This window comes from Crinia signifera, chromosome 1, assembly GCF_055691185.1.
Source record: "Crinia signifera chromosome 1, ASM5569118v1, whole genome shotgun sequence".
Lineage (NCBI taxonomy): Eukaryota > Metazoa > Chordata > Amphibia > Anura > Myobatrachidae > Crinia > Crinia signifera.
This window is the reverse complement of record NC_139217.1, coordinates 305,518,163-305,533,248: the sequence shown is the minus strand read 5'-3', so window position 1 is coordinate 305,533,248 and position 15,086 is coordinate 305,518,163. Positions and strand designations below refer to the sequence as shown.

The window sequence follows — 15,086 nt, the reverse complement described above, 5'->3', positions numbered from 1 at the left end:
TTGAAAAGCTTCCTGTGTGAGAAAGTGCCTTGTCCCACCCTTTCCTTACAGTATAAGTACTTAGTACAGTATAGTAGTTATCAAGTCCAGTTTACACCATGTGACTCTGCTCTTATCCTGTTACAGTATTATCTCTATAGCAGCAGTGTTGTTAGTATTCATTCACAATGTACATTTCTCTGCTGGAAAATATGTTTGTACTTTGAAACCTGTTGATCTTTACAGCACTTGTATACTGTATATATTATACAGTATGTAGTCATTGTGGTTTTTAATCATTCAAATTAGTAAAAATTTGTAAGTTTTAAGAAACAAAATTAGTAAATGTAACACATTCTTGCTATCACTCTAATATCTCTTTTCCACTGCCACTAAAACCAGGGTTATTGCTGTGGGTTTGGCTCAGTGAAAAAATATTAATCCTTGTCCAGTGACCTTGGAATCCAACCTGGCTATCTTGCAGACCTGGATTAAGGGGCAGTGTAAGCAGGTATACTGTATTTCTATTGCCATTCACCGTCCTCCAACAGAAGGGGGGTACATGCACGAGACGATAGCGCGCCCCATTCTGTTGGAGGCTGTAGCAGCCCTCCGCCAGTCTCCCCGCAGCCCCAGCAACCAGGGGGCATAACTAGATATTCGTAGGCCCCATATCAAAAGTTTGTAAGGGCCCCTATGTACCAACTAATGGTGCAAAATGTATATAGCATAGATAACTTATGCTTACACACTAAAGATGGGCCCCTTTTAGCTCTGGGCCCCATAGCAGCTGTACCTTGCACCTATGGTAGTTACACCCTTGCCAGCATCTCTCCCGCAGCTACCCCAGCCTGCCCTACCCGTCTCCGCTAACTCCTTCACCAGCAAACAATTCCTTTTTTGAAAAATATTTTCACTTTTATTATATTTTATTATCACACCTTGTATGCTGAATAAAAATCTTTCACACTGAGAAAGAAACCGTTATATGAGTGAACTCGCTGTTCCAATCGTGAATGCCGGTACGCCACTTTAAAGATACTCTGATAAGCTTAATCCATGTTTTATACATGTGAGCAAGGTATGCCTACTTGACTACATTAAACATCTGTAAAACAAAGATACCCAGATAAGCTTACCCTCACTACATTTTTATGTAAGTGAGGTATGAAATAACCTCCACTGAGACATCATTTTATTTCAAACCTTTTATCCAACTACAGTATATAAGGGAAAGAACATCCCTCTCAAATGTATTTAATCATTTCTTTTCATAGTACATCGATGAGAATAATCGAGCTAAAGAAAAGAAGACCACAATAGGAGAGAAACCATATGAATAGCCTCTAGATCAATATTTGTTCTCACTATAGATTATCATCAGTCTAGTGCCTCCACCCATATCAAAACCCCTCTTCATACTTTTATTTCTTCTTTGGGACTTAGGGGATGAGTCCCTTTTAGTTGTGGTTGAGGCTGCCAGTGATTGAGAGAAGCGCCCAAAAATATTTTTGCCTAAAACCTCCTTTTATTTTTACAAAGGTATGATGATACCTTAGACAACCGGTCCTTTAACCCAGGAGACAAAGTGTTAGTGCTGGTACCCACCACAGAAAGCAAGCTGTATGCACAATGGTGGGGCCCTTATGAGATCATAGAGGCAGTGGGACTGGTCAATTACAGGGTCTGAAAGAAGGGTAGAAGGAGGGAGGTACAAATCTACCATGTAAACCTGTTAAAATCCTGGATGGAACCTGTCAGTCAGCCCTCTTTGGTAGCTAAAAAGGTTTCAGAATGCCAGGTACCCATTAAAGTCATGCTTACTCCTGAAAAGAAATGGGAAGTGGTGAACTTGGTGAAGCGCTACCAAGATGTGTTTTCTGCCATTCCAGGAATACACAGATCATCCAACATGAAGTTGTGACTCCACCTGGTGTGGTCATTAAACAAAGGCCATATCGCATACCCAAAGTAAAGCGGGCAGCGGTAAAGCAGGAGATGGAAGAGATATTACGCCTAGGAGTTATAGAGGAATCCACCAGTGAGTGGAATAATCCAATTGTCTTAGTACCTAAGCCTTAAGGTGCTTAAGGTTCTGCAATGACTTCCATAAACTGAATCATATGTCCCGGTTTGATTCTTACCTTATTATTATATTTTTATTCATAAGGCACCACAAGTGGTACGCAGCGCTGTACATATAGAACACATTAGAACAGTACAGGGTAAACAGAACTAGACATAACACAATTAAAGCACAATTCTTAGTACAAAATACAGCTGAGATATAGGGAAGTGAATAAGAATAGATGCAGGTAGGTGAGTAATACCCCTTTCACACAGAAAATGAAATACCCGGGTGAAGCAGTTCAACCCGGAAATTTCATTAAATACACGGGTTCTTTTTCTGTGTGAAAGGGCACACCTGTGTCGGAAATCCTGTGTCTCCAACCCTGGAATTGACCAGGGTCGAGGACACGGGATTTATGACCCGTGTTGACCCTTTCCCACATAAGAAATACCCGTGTTATTCAGCAAATTACCGGGTAGAAATTTTCATCCCGGTAATTTGTTCTTCTGTGTGAAGGGGGTCAGGCTGCACCTGGCAAAATGACACGGCATTTGAAATGCCATGTATTTGCTGGGATTTTCAGACTTCTCTGTCTGAAAGGGGTATTAGGGAGCTGTAATTGACATGCAAGAAGAGTGCTGTGAGAACAGGAGGGAAGAGGATCCTGCTCTAAGGAGCTTACAATCTAGAAGGAGGGGGAGACAGACAGGTGACATGAGGTGCAGGTAAGGAGACCTGAAGGCAAGAAGTGAGTATGGCAGGGATGGTCAGGACATGAGGCAGCAGGTAGCGAGAATGGGCAAAGTAGTCCTCTCCCTCCTCCTATCCCCCTCCATGTTCACCCTTGACCCCTAACAGCCCTGCACTGTGGCCCATGCCACAACACATCCTGCTAGGGGGCAGAAAGCATGTAGAGTGAAGAGGTATACCACAGGATTGAAGAACCAAGGCTCTGGTACCACAGTGTAGTTCAGAAAGATAGTGTCAAAACAGAGAATAGAAAAATAAATACAGAGTTAGGGTAAGTAGTGTGAGAATCAGGTGTAGAGGGATATATTTAGTGCCAAGAGAATCTGGCACACTGAAATGGTGAGTAGTGATATTAGGGTGTACAGACTGTTGGTGTTGCTGGATTAGGTGACTCACTGAAGAATGTTCTGTTCTCCTGTTCCTCTACTATTTATCTCCAGTGTATCTCCAAGGTTATATTAATATGAAATACTTAACACTAAAAATACTTTACAGCTATGAATGCTATACAAACAGAAGGCTATACAGCCTAAAATACACTGATTAAACAGCAATCCACATGCTTGTAATCCACCCTTATGCCCCGGGTTGATGAGTTGGTAGTAAATTTAGCCAATAGTCAGTATCTCACTACACTTGATTTGAGAAAAGGTTGCTGGCAGATTCCGTTAACAGAAGCTGCTAAGGCAAAAACAGCCTTCTCTACCCCAGAGGGCGTATTCCAGTATAAAGAACTCCCATTTGGTTTACATGAAGCCCCAGCAACCTTCCAGAGAGCTATGAATAAGTTGCTGCGGCCCCACAGGGAACATGCAGCTGCATATTTATATGACATTGTTATTTTCAGCTCTGACTGGGAGTTACACCTACCAAAGGTAGAATCCATTTTACAGTCTCTACAGGCACATGGGTTTACTGCCAACCCTGAGAAATGTGCCATTGGTATCGTTGAGGATAACTATTTGGGGTACATTGTGGGCAGAGGACAAATGATGATGGTGGTTCCCCCCTAGCCTGCGAATGGATGTTTATGTTAAACATCCATTTGCAGCCAGTGCAAGCAAATCTGCACTGTGCTGCTTGTCTATATTTCATGTATAATTGTGGTTGTCCATCTTTGGGAGATTTATTTTTGTGGCCGCTAAAATTGGCTGACATAACATCCCGGCCATAGAAAAGGTTATAACCTAACCACCCTACTACACTGTTTCGTTTCGTCTTTCTAAACAGGACTGTATCCTGATTATTTTGAGAGGTATCTGATTTTGGCTTTAACATTTTAATGCATACCTATTCAAATTTTGATTTTCAAACTGCAGATTGAGCCCATATATAAAGTATATACCCCTCGGGGCAAAATATCGAACTTGAATTAAGCTGTAATAACACCAATACAACCGCTATATGAAATAATCAGAATTATATATTTGTTAATTCACATGTTGATACATTGCTATTCTTAGAAATGAATAAAATGCAATAATGTTTTTTTGGTACTTGTTTCCTATCTGGGCGCCCACTAAGTTAATTGCGCACCATGCTATTCTCCGTAGAGAAATCGGATCGCATCGCATCGTACACATACACGATATTGAACGATGCGATGCGATGCGATGCGATCCGATTCGATTTCCCATAGGAAACAATGTGAAATGGCTCAATTTAGCCAAATTATCATAGGAACAATAGTAAATGGGCCAAAAACACCCCTGAACATTGAAATGTCCCCCCAAAAGTAGTTGACGCCACCCCGCCATCAACGTGAACCCGAAGCGTGGCGAGCGCAGCGAGCCCGCGAGGGGCGGCGGTACGCGTCCTCCGACCTTTTCATGCCCTACTATCCACGTCGGCGTGGAGTGAGAATAGAATAGTGTGGCGAGCGCAGCGAGCCACCGAGCCCGAAGCGTGGCGAGCGCAGCGAGCCCCGCGAGGGGACGCGGATACCTTCACAGGTAAACGCGTCCCTTCGCGGGCTTCCCAGGTGTCCGCGTCGCCCGCGAGGGGACGCGTATAACTGTGAAGGTATCCGCGTCCCCTCGCGGGGCTCGCTACGCTCGCCACGCTTCGGGCTCGGTGGCTCGCTGCGCTCGCCACACTATTCTATTCTCACTCCACGCCGACGTGGATAGTAGGGCATGAAAAGGTCGGAGGACGCGTACCGCCGCCCCTCGCGGGCTCGCTGCGCTCGCCACGCTTCGGGTTCACGTTGATGGCGGGGTGGCGTAAACTACTTTTGGGGGGACATTTCAATGTTCAGGGGTGTTTTTGGCCCATTTACTATTGTTCCTATGAGAATTTGGCTAAATTGAGCCATTTCACATTGTTTCCTATGGGAAATCGAATCGGATCGCATCGCATCGCATCGCATCGTTCAATATCGTGTATGTGTACGATGCGATGCGATCCGATTTCATTACGGTGCCGTACGTAGAAAACCTGGGCGCCCAGATAGGAAACAAGTACCGTTTTCTTTTTTAAAGCAAAACAATGACATTTTTAGTTTTCATTCTCCGATACAGAAAAGGTCTTATATTGAGTATTTACATTTTGTAAAAAAAACAAAACAGAAATATCTAGAACTGATTTTAGGTTAAACAGATACTGTAGCTGAATCATTGTACAGTTGTTCCAGGTCTAGAAATTATTTTGGATAGGACAAAACAAAGTTAATTACGGGACAGTGCTTTCATCACATATTTTTGAGGCTTGAGGTTCATTCCATTAACTGGCGTAAAGGTTAATTCATCTGCTGGATTCTTTTCCAATCGAAGTCTTTGCAAAATAAGTGTCAGCATCAAAAACAGTTCAATACGGGCAACTTCTTCTCCCAAACATTTGCGGACCCCCAATCCGAAGGGAATGACATTTTGGGCAAGTTGTTTGTCAAATCTCCCCTCCTTATCTAGAAACCGTTCAGGTTTAAAGCAACTTGGTTCCTCCCATAATGCTCTATTACACATAAAAATAGACTGAGGTTATAAAAATACACAATTTTATTTGTATAAAAATGCAATGAAAATATATTTTTTAACGAACGCAATCATTATCATAAAATATACACCTGTCATTTCAAATGATTCAGGACAGCGTTAAATTAATAAATAATACATTAAAGGAATGATACTGTAACTTGTGTTTCTGTATTGCATGGAATATATTGGTTACACACATTGGATAGCAGTGGCGGTTTTTACCTATGGGCGGCAGGCCCCCCCCCATGTAAAATCCACCACTGTTCCCTGCCTAAGTGAACCCAGATGCAGTCTGTGAGACTGCACTGGCTTCACTGTGACTGACAGTGACTTCCTATTGGAAGTCTGACCTGCCAGTTCCCCAAGGCAGTCCCATTTAGAGGTGTTCCCTCCCTCCGTGATGCTTCTACATGGGCTGCTGATCGGCAGACCATAAAAACCGGGTTCTGCACATGCACTTTGCAAGGTAAATAATGCACAATATGCCTCTTGGGGCTGCTGCAAAAACAGCTCATAGAGGCTGGGGACGGCGCATGTGCAGTACCGAAGAAGCTACTGCGCATGCATCGACCCTACAGCGGGGACTGGCGGCTTGGACAGGGACCCTGGTGGTGGCAGCTGTGGGGATGAGCGCATCAGCAGCGGCAGCAGGGGGGCCAATATCAAGAAGCCCCTGTCCTCTGCAGAGGTAATAGCCGCCACTGTTGGATAGACAGCCTCTAGTTAGACCAGGCATGTCCAACGTTGGCCCTCCAGATGTTGTGAAACTACACATCCCAGCATGCTTTGCCACAGTTTTGCTATTAGAGAATGCTAAAACTATTGCAAAGCATGCTGGGATGTGTAGTTTCAAAACATCTGGAGGGCCAACGTTGGACATGCCTGAGTTAGACAGTCCAATGGTCCACATGTAATAGGTCGACATTTTCAAAAGGTCGATATATAAAAGGATGAGTATGTCAAAGGTCGACATGTGCAAAAGGTTGACAGGTTCAAAAGGTCAACTATTCCCATCCATGTGGGCCATGATTGGGAATAGTAACCTGTGGCAGGAGCTGTAGTAGCGGAGCGAGCCAAATTCCCGAAGCATGGCAAGCAAAGCTAGTGTCCCATGGTACACTGGGGTGTACACTGAGGTCTACGTTGGGGTTATATATGATGAAACATACAAAATGACACTCCAAAACTACCTTTTGCATGTTTACCATTTAGGGCCTAATTCAGATCGCAGGCAGATTTGTTCTAAAAATGGTCAAAACCATGTGCACTGCAGGTGGGGCAGATGGGTGGTTTTGTGGAAACTGAAATCTAAATTGCAGTGTAAAAATACATTTACCCTGCAGAGAAACAAAATAACTCCCCCAATCCTAACTCTCTGTGCATGTTACATCTGCCCCCCTGCAGTTTAACACAGTTTTGTCCATTTTGAGAACAAAATTGTCCTACACATTTTTGTACAGTGTATGTATAGTTTTCTACAGAAAAAATGCTTCCGTATGCTTAACATGCACATACAGTATGTGAGACTAAATGCTATATTAGTATGTATAGTACACCTATCTGTTGATTTTCTTAATGATTTACTAAACGTGACATAGTAATTATAGGTTTTGGGCAGTACGGATGGTGTAAAGGTTAGCATTACTGCCTCACAGCACTGAGGTCATGGGTTCGATCCCCATCATGGCCCTAACTGTGCAGAGTTTGTATATTCTCCCCGTACTTGTGTGGGTTTCCTCCCCCAAAAATATACTGGTAGGCTAATTGGCTCCCAACAAATTAACCCTAGAACGTCTGTGTGTGTGTGTGCATGTGGTAGAGAATATAGATTGTAAGCTCCACTGGGGCAGGGACTGATGTGAATGTTCCAATATGCTCTGTAAAGTGCTGTGGAATATGTGTGCGCTATATAAGAAACTGTTAATAAATAAATAGTTATAGTATGGGACAATCACAATTTAAATATTCTTGTTAAAATGTATAATACCGGAAAGAAACAAGTTGAATGAAAAGGAAATATTAAATATTCTACATCACTTTCACACTATGTACTGTTCAAGAAGGTATACATTTTCAGGTGTACAGTAACTCAGATTTTAATACCGTTATACTTACGGATCACAATTGACTTGGTATATGAGCACGAAAACGCAGGTATTCTTGGGTATGAAATAGCCATTTAGAAAAGTGTCCCTGGTTGTGCTGAAATTTAAAATCAATAAAAATGTATTTAGAAATAAAAGTTTATGAAGTGTTAACTCAGACGTGAATTAATGTGTACTTGACACTTTGCATTCAAAACCAAACTGCAATTGAGAGGTATTGCTGGAACCCTTCATAGACAGGACTGACCCATGTCCACCTTGACATATGTCGACCTAGACCCATGTCGAACTTGCTGCATGTCGACCTAGTGGTGTCGACCTAATGCTTGTCGACCTAGTTGTTGTAGATCAAATGATCCACACCCCAGAAAAGGCATCAGAATATAGCCAGAGGCCCTGTACTGTGATAATTGGAGAGGGTAAAAAAGCTGGAGTCTATGGTTGAAGAGGATAATAAGGTACTCTTTACCTAGAAGGGCGCCCATCGTGGGCATCGCATGCACTAAAAAATCGCATGCGATGCGACCGACGCGATGCCCGCGATTTCCCATAGGGAACAATGTTAAATGTCCCAATTGACCCGATTTTCCTGTTCAATGCCTCAATTGACCCGATTTTTCCATAGGAAACAATGTTAAATGGCCCAAAGAGGCCAAATAGGCACCCTGAAGTGTGAAATGGCCCCCACAATTGTTAACGCCACCCCACGATCAACGTGAACCCGAAGCGTGGCGAACGCAGCGCGCCCGCGAGGGGTGGCGGTACGCGTCCTATGACCTTTTCATACCCCCACTATCCACGTCGGCGTGGAGTTGAGAATAGAAAGATGTGGCAAGCGCAGCGAGCCACCGAGCCCGAAGCGTGGCGAGCGCAGCGAGCCCCGCGAGGGGCCGCGGATACCTTCACAGGTATCTGCGTCCCCTCGCGGGCTTCACAGCTGTCCGCGTCCGCTCGCCATGCTTCGGGCTCGGTGGCTCGCTGCGCTCGCCACACTTTCTATTCTCAACTCCACGCCGACGTGGATAGTGGGGGTATGAAAAGGTCGTAGGACGCGTACCGCCGCCCCTCGCGGGCTCGCTGCGCTCGCCACGCTTCGGGTTCACGTTGATCGTGGGGTGGCGTTAACAATTGTGGGGGTCATTTCACACTTCAGGGTGCCTATTTGGCCTCTGTGGCCCATTTAACATTGTTTCCTATGGAAAATCCGGTCAATTGAGGCATTGAACAGGAAAATCGGGTCAATTGGGACATTTAACATTGTTCCCTATGGGAGATCGCGGGCATCGCGTCGGTCGCATCGCATGCGATTTTTTGGTCGCATGCGATGCGACCGACGCAATTTTTTTTTTCACTAACGATGCCCACGATCAAAATCGTGGGCGCCCTTCTAGGTAAAGAGTACAGATAATAAAGCTTGAACATATGGCTGAGAAGGACGACAAGGCTGGAGACAAGGGCGTAACTACCATAGGTGCAGGGGGTGCAGCTGCTATGGGGCCCAGAGCTGAGAGGGGCCCACTTTGCCTGTCAAAGTATCATGTGCTGTATACATTTTTCAGCATTAGGTGATAAATAGGGATAAATAGGTGCCCTTACAAACTTTTGTTATGGAGCCCACATGTATCTAGTTACGCCACTGGCTGGAGACTATAGGTGCCCACACACTAGAAAGATCTGCGATCTTAAGATGTGCACATACAGTTACCATTAAAATCTTTTGTCCTTCCTGCACAAAAGATTTCAGACAAGCGCACATCTTTACCAACGATTTATCTTAAAATCCGATGTGCCTTCCTATGGATATTTTGCTAAATCTTCTGATCTTACATGTAGCATGTAAGATCAGAAGATTTATCAAAAGATCCATGGAAGCACGCATACGATCGAGATCAACCGATATTCTACCGCTTTTTGGGCGATTTTGCTGTAAAAATCGTCCAATCAGTCAGAAATTGGCCATTCGGCAAAAAAAACAACCTTCTAGTGTATGTTTTTTTTTTATTTTATATATATTTTTATTGTATTTTTTATTGTATGCTGAATGGACATTTGGAATAAAAGAATTGTCTTATTGCTTGCAATTGAGTCTGGACTGACGCTTCATTATTGATTGTCTGGAGACCTGGGAGCAAAGAAACCTTTTTGGTGAAAAAAGGGCACCACTATAAGGTACGCGTGCACTTCATGGGAATCGGAGCATTCAGTGTTTTAAAAAGATAACTTTATGGGCATATAAGGCCTGTAATACAGGACAGTGTAAAGGATTTTTCCATTTATTAAAGATTATCCAGTGGACTGTTGACTTATCCATCTTTCTCTATTTTCTTGCTTCTTATGTGGGTACTTACCTGTGGAGAAACATCTATTCAACGAAAGAGGAGTGAACATCACACCTTAATTTAGAGACAGCGCATCATTGTCCACCTCTGTTGTGGTTGTTTATGCTTGGATGTGGGGTTAGCATCCCTGGGTGGTATACGGTGCAGCAATCTGGTTTGGCACGGTTATGCCTTTACTAAAAAACCTGTGACCTTATGGGTTGGCAAAGGGAGCAAAGCAGGACTCTATGGGTTAAAGAACGTAACAAATGTGGAGTCTATGGGTTGGAGATTATAATAAAGATGGAGTCTATAGCCCCGTACACACTTAGCTATAAAGGCAGCCAATATGCAGGATAACTATATTGTTAACAATGTTATTGTGCATATAGTCCAGTGTGTATAAACAATAACAATGCATGATTCTGTGGGTCGTTATCGACCTCCTTTTCTCCCATCTATATGTACACTTTACTCAAGACTATAAGGCAATATTATAACAATACTAGACGTGGATGTGATAAAATCACCCCAACCCACAATGAGATAATTGATTACATTGCATGGCTCTGTCAATTATTACAAGCAGGGTCTAAGCTTGTGAGAGAGCTCTGTCACAGTGATCAGCCTGTGTTGGATCCCAGCACAGATTTCTTTGCCAGTGGGTAGAGAAATCTGTGCAGGGGTAGAGATAATGCAGTAAGCCCTGTAATTACACTATCTCAGGATGGTGTTATTACCACAGGGTTCACTGTGGTGTTATTTAGTAAATTCGGCCAGATCACATTTCAAGTATGGGAAATGCAATCTAGCTACTAATAAATGTGCATTAAAGGGGTTGGAGCAGTTTTTCACGAAAAATTGCTCCAAAATCCCTTTAATCAATTACAGTGGTACTAAAATAATATTTGAATAGTGTGAAAACTCCCATTTCATATTATTTAAGTAATAATAATATATCTCATAATATACTCGGACTGGCCCAGCAGGGAACCGGGGGATTCCCTGGTGGGCCCCATTGATTTATAACTCCACCCACTTTTAAAGGGGGAGGGGCCTGACACTATTTTTTATTATTATTAATGCTGCCGGGTAGTCTTATTAACGCCACCGGGTAGTCAATGGCATCCCACTAGTAGCGGTGGAGGCGGCAGCTGACTGACAAGCTGGGCAGCGGTGGTCTCCATTCCCACTACGGCGGGCTGCGGGTGGACGTCACATGACACACGTCGCGTGATACCGGGGAAACGCGTTGAGCACCACTGAAAATTGCTGTTTTTCTTGGCATCCATCCATCTACAAGTGACGTGTCCATCCACCCCATAGATGACCCTCCTAATTTCCTGGATTACAAATATTCTTGGGATAACCGCTTGATCCCTAATTTCGTCCAGACGACAAACAAGAGGACATTCTATTTGGGAACCTTGAGTCCTTGAAATCATAGGACAAACCACAGGACACAGTTTCACTAGATCCTGGCTCCAAAAACCACCAGGCACAATGGGATGGTAATATACAGCCTATTATTCAAATCCATTATTCCTGTTACAGATCTAACTAGATCATTCTGTGATATTGATGCAAAATTCAGTGCTATGAACTGCACCATCTAGAGTGATTCACCTTTTTAGTATATTATTTGTTTTTAATCTGATGTTATTAATAAATTGTTATATTCAGAACCGCGTATTGCAAATTTCTTAAAACAGCCAGTGCTGGCACATTTCTCTTTTTTTATGCGTCTGGACCCGCCTACCCTTGCAGTGTACACGGAGACAGCAGGTTGCTTCGTCACACGCTGTGTGAGCTTCCCGCCATCACCACTGGAAGCACCCCCTAGCCCGCACCACTGGAGTCCAATTCACTGCCTGCAGCAAGGTAGTTTTATCTCTGTAGTTATATTAACACGGTTGCATGAGTGAAACTGGTCTTATTTGAAAGGCACATTTTGTTTTCTTTATATACTATCTACTATGCGAGGGGGCACCTATGATGATTAGCCACTCCTCTCTGGTCAGCTGGCCACACCCCTTCAAAAAGACCACGCCCCTTGGTGGGCCCCTCTGAGTGTATTTCCCTGGTGGGCCCTTCATGCCCCAGTCCAACACTATATATACTGTAGGTTGCAGTGAAGTACAGGTCAGTGGCTGGGGAAGCACTGGCTAGTATAAGAGTCAGATTTACAAACACATGATTTGGTGGTGAGTTTTGATTGCAAAAATTATTAGAATAATGAAAAATGATATTTGTAAGTTTCTTATTGTATTATTGTAATAATATTTATAGTGAAAAAGAGGGGTTCTGTCACAGGGAATCAGGGCCCTACAGGCGCCATCAATATTGCCCTACGGCTCCAGCTGACTGTCGTTCACCTTACTGTGACTGTCAGTGTAGATGCTGTTGACTATCTAGACGTGTTTGACCAAGAGTGGTCTGCCACGTGATTGTTGATCTAGATGCCAGCGGTCCGCTATACCAGACCCCTCCCACAGTACACTATGGGCCTCATTCTAGTTCACTCTTTCTGACAAATTCCTTCTTAGATGGACAAAACCATGCGCACTGCAGGTGGGGCAGATGTTACTTGTGCAGAGAGAATTAGATTTGGGTGGGGTTTTACTTCAAAGTGAGATCTGTATTGCAGTGTAAAAATAAAGCAGTCAGTATTTACCCTGCACAGAAACAAAATAACTCACCCAAATCTAATTTTCTCTGCACATTTTACATCTGCCCCCCTGCAGTGCACATGGTTTTGTCCATCTAAGAAGGATTTTTGTCAGCAATATATTTTTCTCTAAGATAAATTAATAATACAATTGAAAAATAGAATGCAAAATATGGTAAACAGTATGTTAGAGTATTCCTTAAAAATGTACCAGTGTGGGAGAGTAAATGGTGCAAATGAAGAATGCCTGAAAACCTCATGTATAAATGCTTCTGTGTAATGCAATTCTCCTCTGTCTTCTGATCTCGGAATCCTGCCATGTCCAATTTTATTCTCTGTGCAAAAAAGAAATAACACACATGGTTTATTTTTGTATATTTATTTTACACTTTATACTGTACCTTAAACACAATGACACTAAATCTATTAAATCCCAACAGAAAGGTGTACTACTGTAAATGCTTCACACATATTTTGTTATAGACTGACTTTGTACTGTGAGTTAGCAGATATATAATAAGGCATATGCGAGTTTCCAATGAGTCTATCGGATATTTTTAAACATCGTGCAGACTTGTTGAAAACTCACAGAAGCCCTTATTGCCCTCAGAGGAGGCAGCTAGAATGCCGGATAGAATGCCCCATATATCTTCATATAATATTCTTTTTGCACAGCTACAGTATACTAAATACATACCTCCGAACTTCTTCTTCCCCATGAAGAGGGACACTCGAGCGAAGTGGCCTATGTGAATGGGGTCTATGCAAATGAGGCTACCGTCTGGCCACGCCTCGGTTTCCGCCCTCTGTGCCGCTGAATAGACGCTGTGCGCATGCACACAGCGTCTATACCCTTCAGACTGGGGGGACTCCCAACTGCCCCCCCCCCCCCTGCCGCGGGACACTACTGGCCCCGGGTGGGGGGTAGGACCGTCCCAAAATACCGGGATGGTCCCGCTAAAAAGGAGACAGTTGGGAGGTATGTAAATACCTTTATTTGCAATGAGCTTTATTATATATAAACCTTACATAAGATTTCATATAATTAATCATAAGGGCTTGCAAAGCCTTTATACTGAACTGTATATTGCATAACAAAATATATAAAATAAATAAAAGTGAAAACTGTGTTTTTAGGACAGTTTTATCAGTCAAAAAAGGACCCACTATTGGGGGTTATTCAGACCTGATTGCTGTTTATTGAAATTCATGCAACGATTATTGAATTCATGCTCATGCACACTGATCATAGTACACATCAGTAATGCCAAACAGTGTGAAAAATCTGTGATTTTTTTTATCGCAAGCTGGCTGCTGTTTCACTAACAATATGCCAACGTTTAAGGATGTTAACTGGCTGTTATTCTGGGAGTGTCAAAGAAAACCAGGTGTTTTCAAGGAGGGCGTGTGACGTCAGCTCAGGCCTCAATCAACCTGTTTCCTTCGCACAGACAGAGTAGGTTATGGGTTACACACAGACTGCATAGACTGGGAAACTAATTAGATGGTGACCGAGTTGCATATTGATTTGCAGCTATTCTCCGATTGGCATGATTTGTTGCGAGTTGTAGATATCTCATCGCAGGGCAGCAATCAGGACTGAATTAGGCCCATAGTTCGATAGCATGTCAGATATGGGATAAAGGGTGTGATTCTGATTTGCGAACTCACCCATGCGTTCACACGGGGAGTTCGATGGTAAAGCTCTGCACATGCTCATAATCGCTTATGCCCATGTGCAGAGCTTCAACACAGGTGCCTTCGGAGACTTGCATAGTCCCCAAGGTGTTCGCAAACAGTGGGGGCATGTAGGAGACGGGCAGGGGGCGTTCATATGTGAACGCACTGCATTTCCTGGGCATACCCACGAAAACGCTGGGTGGGCCCAGGAAAACACTGGGCATCTCCTTGTGAACGGGGGTTGCCATCCGGCTTCCGAGGGCGGGTGGCTGATGTCACCGGATGTCAGCTACCCGCCCTGTTCTTGGAGCAGGTAGCCGCCTGTCACCAGAGACTGGTTAGCAAGCTTTGGGAAGGTCAGCAGCCAAAATGTTGACATGTTTTTTTTTTTTTTTTAATTGTACCGAATGTCGACACAGTCTTCGAGCTCAGTGTCTAGTTATACTCAGCACACTATTTTATTCTCCCTCCACAGCCTAGTGTATGGTAGGGCATGAAATACCGCCTGTCGGCATGTGTTGGCTCCAAAAAAAAAAAAAAACA

The 15,086-nt window shown here is 43.5% G+C and overlaps 1 protein-coding gene across 1 annotated transcript in view; it reads right to left on the bottom strand.

Moving 5' to 3' along the window:
* Window positions 1-5,195: 5,195 nt before the first annotated feature.
* Window positions 5,196-15,086, bottom strand: part of LOC146078292 (cytochrome P450 1A1-like) — a 30,447-nt gene continuing 20,556 nt past the window's right edge. The window contains exons 5-7 of the mRNA XM_083186098.1: window positions 13,075-13,198; window positions 7,888-7,974; window positions 5,196-5,749 (exon numbers count right to left, since the gene is read on the bottom strand). Coding sequence (XP_083042224.1) covers window positions 5,467-5,749; window positions 7,888-7,974; window positions 13,075-13,198 — 494 coding nt within the window. The 3' untranslated portion in view covers window positions 5,196-5,466. The remainder of the gene's footprint in view (window positions 5,750-7,887; window positions 7,975-13,074; window positions 13,199-15,086) is intronic.